This window comes from Agelaius phoeniceus, unplaced genomic scaffold, assembly GCF_051311805.1.
Source record: "Agelaius phoeniceus isolate bAgePho1 unplaced genomic scaffold, bAgePho1.hap1 Scaffold_118, whole genome shotgun sequence".
Taxonomy (NCBI): Eukaryota; Metazoa; Chordata; class Aves; order Passeriformes; family Icteridae; genus Agelaius; species Agelaius phoeniceus.
This window is the reverse complement of record NW_027509879.1, coordinates 35936-45937: the sequence shown is the minus strand read 5'-3', so window position 1 is coordinate 45937 and position 10002 is coordinate 35936. Positions and strand designations below refer to the sequence as shown.

General features: G+C 74.8%; 1 protein-coding gene across 1 annotated transcript; it reads right to left on the bottom strand.

Moving 5' to 3' along the window:
• Nucleotides 1–537: 537 nt before the first annotated feature.
• On the bottom strand, nucleotides 538–8668 carry LOC143693069 (uncharacterized). Its single transcript, XM_077173115.1, is given in 4 exon segments — nucleotides 538–759; nucleotides 1592–2365; nucleotides 8400–8464; nucleotides 8467–8668. Coding segments are annotated over 4 exon segments (1263 nt in total).
• Nucleotides 8669–10002: the final 1334 nt, after the last annotated feature.

The following is a 10002-nucleotide window of genomic DNA, read 5'->3' as shown; positions in this document are numbered from 1 at the left end:
TGGGGGGGTCCCTGCACCCCCTCCCCTCTCCCAGAGCCCCCCCAGCCCCCGCCCCTTTTGGGGGGGGGGGTTCAGGTGCTGCTGGGCAGCTGCGCCCCCTCCCCCACGGGGGTGTCCCCTCCCCACCCCCCCCCCCCGCACCTGCGTCCCCCACACCGGGGATGGGGGGGGGGGAGCAGCACCTGGGCAGCCCCCGCTGCGCACCTGGAGCCCCCCCCAGCCCCCCCGAGCTGCCTGCAGCCCCCTCCTCACATCCTCACCCTGTCCTCATGTCCCCCCCCCACCCCTGCAGCCCCCCCAGACCGAACCCGTGCCCCCCCCGCGGGGGAGGGGACCCCGATGTGTCCCCAGGTGTCCCCTGGGGCTGTGCCAGGGGGGGCCGGGCCGGGCTGGGGGGGGGGGGGGGGTGACACACCTTGGCTCGGGGGTCCCGGTGCCGGGGGGGGTGGGCTCTGGGGGGGTCCCCACAGCGCGGGGGTCCCGGTGCCGGGGCCGCGGTGCCGCAGAGCGATTCGGGTGCCAACAGGCGCCGCCATCTTACGCGCAAGGGGGGGTTGGCACCGAGCCCCCCCCGGCCCGCGGCAGCCAAAGGGCCCCCGGCGTGGGGAGGGGGGCGGGGGGGAGCGCGGGGGGGCCGGCGGGGGGGGGGCCGGGGCTGCCGGCGGGGCCTCGTGCCGCGCACCGGGGGCACGGTGCCAACCGGGGCCATTTTGGCGGCGCCGGGTGGGAGCCGCGTTTGGGGGATTGGAGCCCCGGCAGCTGGGCCGGGGGGGGGCCTGGGGGGCGTGGGGGGCGCGGGGGGGGGCGGTGGGACCCCCCCCCACCCGGGGGTGTGCGGGGTCTGGTGTGGGGGCACGGAGGGAGATTTGGGGAGGGGGGCGGGATGGGCACCCCCAGAGCGGCTCCAGCGCCTTCAGTGCCCGGGAAGGACGGGGGCACCGGAGAGACCCAAAGCCCCCAGACCCGGCCCCAAAACTGCCCCAATTCCCCAGATCCGAACCCAAAATTCCTCAAACCGCCCAGATCCAGCCCCAAAATTCCTCAAACCCCCCGGACCCAGCCCCAAAGCTCCCCAAACCCCCCGGACCCAGCCCCAAAGCTGCAGCCGCAGGGACGGGGAGGGCGAGCTCTGGGGCTGGGGTCTCCTCCTCGTGTGTGCCCCCCGCCTCAGCTGCATTTGCACGCTCGTGTGACCCCCCCAGCCCCGTGTTCACACACGTGTGATCCCCCCCCCAAGCACTGTGTGTGGCACCGGCACGGGCGCCTGGCACAGCCCTGGCACAGCCCTGGCACAGCCCGGTGCCCGCAGCGCGGATCCCGGTGCCCGGCACGGCCCTGGTGCCCATCCCGTGCCCATCCCGGTTCCAATCCTGGTTCCAATCCCAGATCCAATCCCGGTGCCCATCCCGGTTCCAATCCCGGTTCCAATCCCGCTGCCCATCCTGGTGCCCATCCCGGTTCCAATCCCGGTGCCCATCCCGGTTCCAATCCCGGTTCCAATCCCGTGCCCATCCCGGTGCCCATCCCAGTTCCAATCCCGTGCCCATCCCGGTGCCCATCCCGGATCCAATCCTGGTTCCAATCCTGGTGCCCATCCCATGCCCATCCCGTGCCCATCCGGTTCCAATCCCGGTGCCCACCCCGGTGCCCATCCTGGCACGCGGGCTTGGCAGGCGGCGCCAGGCGCGTGCGCTGGCACTCGGCGCCGCTTTGTGCGAGCGAGGCCGGGCAGGGACACCCCTGCAGGTGGGGCTCCGGGTGGCCGCGGGCGCATCAGGACAGGGCCCGGCGCCGCGATTCGGCTCCGGGGGCTCGGCAGCCCGGCTGACTCACCCGGCGCGTGCACGAAGTAGGCCAGGTAGAGGTCGAGCTCCTTGATGGTGACGCCGATGTGGTGGGGCTGCACGCAGAGCCCGGGGCTGGCGCACTGCGGGGCCTTGGCCAGGCGCTCGCCGTCCGTGCTCTCCAGCGGGACGCCCTTGAACAGGATGACCATCACCAGGTCCAGCCGCCACACCTTGTCGGCCTGGCGCAGGCAGTCGATGCGGCGGATCTTGCCCTTCTGGTCGGGGTTGGAGAGCACGCAGCACGGCGCCTTCTTGCCGGTGACGGAGAGCACGAAGTCCTCGCGGCACTCGGGCCGGATGTCCTTGCGCAGCTTGGCCAGGAGGCGCGAGGCCCATTTCTGCTTGACCTCCGGCTTCTCGCCCAGCAGCTCGTCCTTGACGGCGCGCTCCTCCTCCTTGGACATCCGCTTCTCGTGCTTCTTGAAGTACTTGCGCTTGCGGGCCTGGAGGTTGAACCAGGTGTAGGAGAAGGCCCGGACGTGGGGCAGCAGCGCCTCGATGAAGGGGTGGAACTCATCCTGCACGGGAGGGCACAACAGGCACGGGCTGGGCTGGGCTGGGCTGGGCGCCCCCGCCTGTCCCGGCCCCGTCCCCGTCCCCATCCCCGTCCCCATCCCCGTCCCGTGGGCACCGGAGATGGGGGATGTGGCCCCAGAGGGGGATCCCGGCAGCCCCGGCCCCGCGGGGATGCTCCGGGTTCCGGTGCTCCGGGGAAGAGGCGGCTCCCGGTCCCGCGGGGCTCCCGTGTGGCCGGAGCAGGGATGGCTGAGCCTGTGCCGGTCCCGTGCCTGTCCCCGGTGCCACCGCAGCCCTGTCCCCGGTGCCACCACCACAGGCTCGTCCCCGGTGTCATCGCAGCCCCGTTCCCGGTGTCACTGCAGCCTCATCACCGGTACTGCCACAGCTCCGTCCCCGGTGCCACCACAGCCCCGTCCCCCGGTGCCACCACAGCCCCGTCCCTCCCCGCTCGTCCCCGTCCGCCTCCCGGTGATGCTCCCACTGCCGTCGGGGCTCGGCCGCCCCGGTCCCCATCCCCAGCGCCCGTCCCTGCTGCCGACCGAGCGCCGGTGCCACCGATCTCCATCCCCAGCAGTCCCCGGTGCCACCTCCGTCCCCTGCCGGCGCCTCCGCTGCCCTTCCCTTCTCCCCGTTCCCGGTGCCGCCGCTCCCCGGCCCCTGCCCGGCCGCTGTCGCAGTCCCCGGTGCCCCCGGCGCGTGTCCCCGGTGCCCGGCCCCGCCGCTCCCCGCCCCGGCCCGTCCCGTCCGTACCATCGCGGCGGCTCATCCCGGCCGTCGGCAGCTGCCAGTCGGGCCCCGGCGGGGCAGAACCGGGGGGCGACAGGCGGGGACGGGGGGCGCAAACCAAGCGGGGGGGAAGGGGTTAACGGGGACTACCGGGAAGCGGGGGCGGGCCCGGGGGTGCGGACGGCGCTGGGGAACGCTCAGGTGTCGGGGATCCCGGTAACGGCGGGATGGAGGAGCGGGGACGGCGCAGCCGCCGCGGGGTCCCGGTTACCGGCGATGGGGGGATCCCGGTGCGGGTTCCGTACCGGTGCCCGGTGCCGGTGCCGTGTGTGTGTGTGCGGGCAGGGGTCCCGGGGTCCCGGTTTTTTTTTTGGGGGGGGGGGGGGGGTCTCGCTGTCGGGGGGTCCGGAGCCGCCGCCGCCGCGGGCGCGGAGCGCGCGGAGCAACCGCGGCCCCCTTTTTGGCACCGGGACCGGAGCGGCCGCGGCCAATGGGAGCGCAGCGCGCGGGGGGAGCGGCCTCCCCATTGGTCACCACGGAGGGGGGCGTGGCTACATGGGCGTGGTTTAACAGAAGGGGGCGTGGCCCGGATTGGGGGGGGCGAGTGCGCCCCGCGCGTGCAACGGGGGGACCCCGGGGGGGGGGGAGGGGAGCACGGAGAGGGGGGGGGGCTGAGACCCCCCGGGGGGGGCTTGGCCAAAACCCCGCGGATTCGCCCCAAAAAAGCCCCGAGCGCGGGGGGAACGTGGAGGTTTTGCGGGGGGGGGGCTCCTCTTGCCGCCCCTCGTGCTCGTGCAAAGCCCTCGTGCAAAATCCCTCGTGCAAAAAGGGTCGGGCGAGGACGCCCCCGGGGCCGGGGGGGTTCCCGGGGGTCCCGCTCCCCCCGCCGGCGCGGGAAGGCCCCGGATTTGGCCGCCTGCCCCGGCCCCGTGGCGGCCCCAGCGCGGAATGGCCCAAACCCGACGTTTCTGCCCCCAAAATCCCGGACGCGGCGCTCGGAGCCAACGCTTTTCCCCCTTCCCACCGCCCCCCCGGTAATTAAATCCCTCTGTGCAAAGGAAAGAAACCAAAATTTGGGCGTTTCGGCAGCGGGCCCGGGCAGCGGCTCCCGCCCAGCCCCAAACCTCGCGGTTTTCAGCCAAAGCCGCAGCGGGGAGGTTTTCCTGGGGGGGCTGGGGCACCGTGTCGCCCCCCCCGGCCCGGGATCCCCTCCCCGGTGCCCGCACAGGACCCCAGGGCCAGGCCCAGCAGCATCCGCTCGGTGCAGGGGGGGCCTGGGGACACCTGGGACCCCTCCCTGACACCTGAGCGACCCCTGTGGACACCTGAGTGACCCCTGCAGACACCAGAGTGACCTCTCAGGACACCAGAGTGACCCTGTGGGACACCAGAGTGACCCTGTGGGACACCAGAGTGACGCCCAGGCCAGGCCGGGGTCACCCGGGCCGCTTCAGGTGCTGGGGGTCAGCGCCCCAGACCCCGGCACAGACAAAGAGCCCCCGGCCCCGCTGCCCCCGCCCGCACACCTGGACCCCTCCCCAACGCCCACGGCCGCTCCCGGAGCCCCGGTTCCCCTCCCGGGCCGGGCCTGGCGCGGCCCCGGCCGGCGCGGAAGGTTCCGGAGGCTCGGGGCACACGGGCCGGGGCGGCGGGGCGGGCGGGGGGCCCGGTGCCGAGGCGGGGTCCGGCGGCGGAGCCGCGGTGCCGCGGGGCTGCCATTGGCTGCGCCGGGCCCGCATTGAGCCGCAGTCTCGGGCGAAGCCACGTCGCCGCGTCCGCAGCTGCGAGCGCCCGGCAGAGCGCCAGCGCGGCGGCAGGGGGGGCGGCGCCGGAGCGGGAGGAAAAGCCCAGAAAAAACAGAAAAGAGGGAAAAAAAGACAAAAAAAAAAAAAAAAGGGGAAAAAAAAAAAGGGGAAAAAATAAAAAAAAAAATCCAACACAAACCAAGCGAGCTCTCCCCCCCCCTCTCCCCTCTCTCCCCTCTCCAGCATCTCCCCCCCCCCGCCCCGGCAGCGCCCGCCCTCCCGCGCCGCTGCCAGCTCCCCCCGGCCCTCGGCTTCGCCGCGAGAGAAAACAGCCCGAAACAGCCGGAATTGCCGCCAAAAATCCCCCCGGCGGCCCCTGACGCTGCTGCCAAGACCCTCCCGTGTGTGGGGAGGGGGGGAGGAGGGCGGCCGGGGGGGTGGGAGCGAGGCAGGGGCGTCCTGGACCCCCGAGCGCGGGGCCGGGGGGGCCCGGGAGGGCGCCGGTGCCCGGGGGGGACCCCGGCATCCAGGTGGCCTCGCAGGGAAGGCGCCGGATGCTTCTGGCAGGGGACCAGGCGGCGCAGAAGGGGACGCGGGGGGCTCGGGGGGCGCCCTGGCAGCGGGGGGGGGGCGCTGGCACCGCAGGGGCACCGTGGCACCGTCGGGGGGGGCGGTTCTGCCGCTCGGGGGGGCCCCGGGCGCGCAGGGGAAGCGCCCGCCCGGCCCTGCCCGCAGCCACGTGGAGCATCCCGGGCGTGCGGGCGGCTCGAGGGGAACCGGGGCATCCGCCCCGCGCTTCCCCCGCTCCCACCGGGACCCCGCATCCGGGCCGGGCCGGGGGGGGGTCCCGGGGGGCGGCGGCGGCGGCTCCGGGCGGTTTGGCCGCGGTTTGGCCGCGGTTTGGCAGCGCGGGAGGGAGCGCGGCCGTTCCGGGCCGTGCCGGGCGTTCCCCGCAGCCCCGGCCCCGCTCCCGCCCCGGCGCGGACCCCGCGGCCCGGCCCCCGCCGTGGATCGGTGCCAGCCCGGGCCGGGGGGGCCCCGCGGTGCTGCGGCGTCCAAGAAAGCTTTTTGTGGCCCATCAATAATTCAGGGCCCCCCCGGCCCGGCCAAGGGCTCCTCCATTATTGATGCCGCCAGCGACCGGGGGGACACGGGGAGGGGACACAGGGAGGGGGACATGGGGAGGGGGACACGGGGAGGGGGACATGGGGAAGGGGACATGGGGAAGGGGACACAGGGAGGGGGACATGGGAAGGGGGACACGGGGAGGGGGACATGGGGAAGGGGACACAGGGAGGGGGACACGGGGAAGGGGACACAGGGAGGGGGACACAGGGAGGGGGACATGGGGAGGGGACACAGGGAGGGGACACGGGGAGGGGGACACGGGGAGGGGGACACGGGGAGGGGGACACGGGGAGGGGACACGGGAAGGGGACACGGGGAGGGGACACGGGGAGGGGGATATGAGGAGGGGGACATGGGGAGGGGGACACGGGGAGGGGGCACGGGGAGGGGGGACATGGGGAGGGGGCTGAGCCCATCACGGGGGTGCGGGGGGGGCACGCACGGAGCCACGAGTGCCCGGGGGTCGCACGGAAAGCCACACGTCCCCCCCCCATGTGTCCCCCCGTGTGTCCCCCCGTGTGTCCCCCCCGTTTGTGGCTCCAGGGCGGGGGTTGGTGCCTCCCCCTGCCCCGATTGCATCAGCCGCGGCTCGGGGGGCACCGGGGCTGGCACCGGGGCTGGCACCGGGGCTGGCACCGGGGCTGGCACACGGCCGGGCCGTGCCACACGCCTGGCACGCGCCCGTGTCACACGCGTGTCGCTGGCAGGGCTGCCACGTGTGCGCGGGGCTGTGACACACGCGTGTGCGGCTCTGTCCCTGTCACACCTGTGCTCTGTCACACCTGTGTGCCATCACACGGGTGTCACACCCGCGCCCCGCCACTTGATTGTCACACCTGTGCGCCATCATACGTGTCACACCTGTCCCCAGCCACACGCGTGTCACGGATGCACCTTTCCATACGTGTGCTGTCACACCTGTGCCCTGCCACGCACGTGTCACACCTGTGCCACCACGGCTCCTGCCAGCCCTGCCCCGCAGCCACGGGCCGGTCACGGGCTCGGCCACCAGCCCTCGATGGCACCGGGGCACCGGGACAGGGCTGGGGACACCCGGTGGTGACAGCCGGGATGGGGACGGGGACGGGGACGGGCGGGGGTGGCTCCGTGTGGCGGGGAGGGGACACAGGGGGACACGGAGAGGACACGGGGGGGGATGCAGGGCACCGCCAGCCACAGCCTGAGGTGTCCCCAAGGAGGCCGGAGCCGCTGCCAGGACACCGGGGGACACCAGGGGACACCGGGGGACACCAGGGGACACCAGGGGACACCGGGGGACACCGGGAGGACACCGGGAGGACTCCGCCCGCCGCTGCCCCGAGGCCCTCCCGTGCCCGCCCGTCCCCCAGCCCGCTCAGGGCGCTCCCGGTGCAGCCGCTGGCGCGGAATCCGCCGGTGGCACCGGCCCAAAGCCGCCCCGGAGCGGGCAGGGCGGCGCGGGGGGAGCGCGGCGGCTCCGAACGCGGGGCCCCGGGGGTGCGGGGGTTGCGGGCGCGGGCGCGGGCGCGGGCAGGGCCGCGGGCACGGGCAGGGGCACACGCGTGTGCGCTGGCGTGTCCCTGGCGCGTGCACACGCGTGTGCGGGGCGGGCGCCGAAGCTGCGAGAAGCGCCGCTGGCCGCCGGCCCAGACGCAACCGGCCGCCAAAACCGCCCCGAAAAGCGGGAGAAAAGGGCAACGGGGGGGGGCGGCAGCAACGCCCGGCGGGGGCGGCCCCGCAAAGCGCCCCGGGGGGGGCACCGGGGGCGTCCCGGGACAGCGCGCGGGGAGGGGGGGGCGCGGAGCCCATCGGGGACCCCCGAGCCGCAGCCCCCGAGTTTCGCCCTCACCGAGAAGCGGCCGCTGCGGCTCCTCCCCCCCCCCCCCTCCCAAAATCGGGACCGCGGCGCCCCCAGAATGAGGCGCCCCCCGGACCCGGTGCCCCCGCGGGGTTTCGCCCTCGTCCGACCCCCGAAGTCGCCCCCGGAGCCTCCCGGCCGCGCTCTGAGGGTCCCGGCGCCACAACCGCGCTCCGGGGCCGGGGTCCCGCCCGTCCCGGCGGTGCCGGGCACGCGAACCCCCCCGTGGCACCGGCGGCCCCGGCCCCGGGGTCCCGCTCCGAGCCCCCCGCGCCTCCCGCGGGGACCCCGGCGGCTCCGGGGCTCAGATCCGCTCCGCAGCGCGGCACAACCGGGAGCCCCCGCGCCGTGCAGCCGGACCGGGGCCGCTCCGGGACGGCAGCCCCGGGACCGGCCCCATCTCGGTCCCCGCTGCCCCGGGAGGCACCGGCGCCCGCGGAGGGGTCGCACCCGCACCCATCACACCCCACTTGAGGGGGGCAGCCGCCGATCGCGGCGACAGCGAAGGGCCCCGGTAACCCCCCCCTCCACCCACCCCCCCCGCACCGCCGCCGTTACCGGGCGCCCCCCGGTCCCGGCCCCCCGGCCCGGCCGTACCTGGGTGAGGCAGTACGGGGAGTACATGGCGGCGGTGTCAGCCTCGGCCGGGCATGGCGGGGGCTCCGCGGGGCCGGGGGGTGCCGGGGGGTCCCGGGGGTCCCGGTGCCGGCGGCGCGCGGGGAAAGTTTTGCCCGAAGTTGGCGCCCGCCGCACTTTTGCCGCGGGAAGCGCGCGCCGGCCACGCCCACACGGGGAAAGGCCACGCCCACTGGGGGACACGCCCCGGCGGTAGAGGACACGCCCACTGTGGGGATAAGACCGCCCATTCTCTGAGGTGACACGCCCATTGTGACACGGGCCACGCCCATGTCGGGATAGAGCGTGGGGGACGCGCGGGGACAGCGGGGGGACACGGGAGGGACACGGGAGGGACACGAGGGACAGGTGTGGGGACAGGTGGGGGACACGGAGTGTGAGGGGACAGGTGGGGGACACGCAGCCCCGTCCCGCCGTCACTGTGGCCCCGCAGGGCCCTGCAGGTGACGGCGACAGCGGCGGTGGCGCTGCCTGAGGTGGCACCGCGCGGGACGATGGCAGCGCCGGCGACAGCGGCAGAGCCAAGACAATGATGGGGCCGGTGCCAGCGCCGGTGTCGTGACAGGGACAGCGACAGGGGCAGCGACAGGGGCAGGGACAGCGCCGTGGGGTGGTGACAGTGCCAGGGCCGCGGCGGTGCGGGTGACACTGGCGGTGACACGGTGGTGGCAGTGGTGGTGACAGCGCCACGGTGATGCGGGTGACACGGTGGTGGCAGTGACGGTGCCACGATGGTGACAGTGACACGGTGGTGGCAGTGACGGTGACAGTGCCATCGCAATGCGGGTGACACGGCGGTGGCACGGACATGGCGATGGCAGTGGTGGTGACAGCACCATGGTGGTGTGGGTGACACTGGCACTGACACGGTGGTGGCAGTGACAGTGACAATGCCACGGCCCTGTGGGTGACACTGGCACTGACACGGTGGTGGCACTGACACGGTGGTGGCAGTGACAGTGACAATGCCATGGCAGTGAGGGTGACACTGGCACCGACACGGCGATGGCACCGACAGTGACAGTGACAGTGACAGTGACAGTGACAGTGACAGCGGCGATGGCAGCGGCGGCGGCGGCGGAGCCTCATCTGTCATTCCGGCTGCGGCCGCGTCCCTCCGCCATCTGTCACCACCCGGTGCCAGCGCTGGCACCGCCGCCACCGCCGCTGTCACCCCTTCGCTGCCGGAGCCGCCGCCGCCGCCCCGAGGGGACCTTGGGGACACGGAGGGGACCCGGCGGCGGCTCTGGGGGGGTCCCAGTGTCCCCCTCCCCACGGCGGGGGTGGCGCCGCCACCCTGCGGGACACGGGGGGGACAAAACCCGCGCCCCGCCGGGCACCGGGAGGGGACAGCGGGGACAGGACGGGGCGGCAGAGGGGACACGAGCCCCCGGTGTCCCCCCCGTGTCCCCCCCGTGTCCCCACCGGCTGCTCGGGGACCCCCCGTGCCAGATGTGTCGCTGTCACCGCAGATGGAGCGGGGGGGGGGGGGGGGCACGGCATGTCGCGACAGGCTTGGGGCACATCGTGACACCGCAGCGGTGTCACCTGCCGGCCCCGGGGG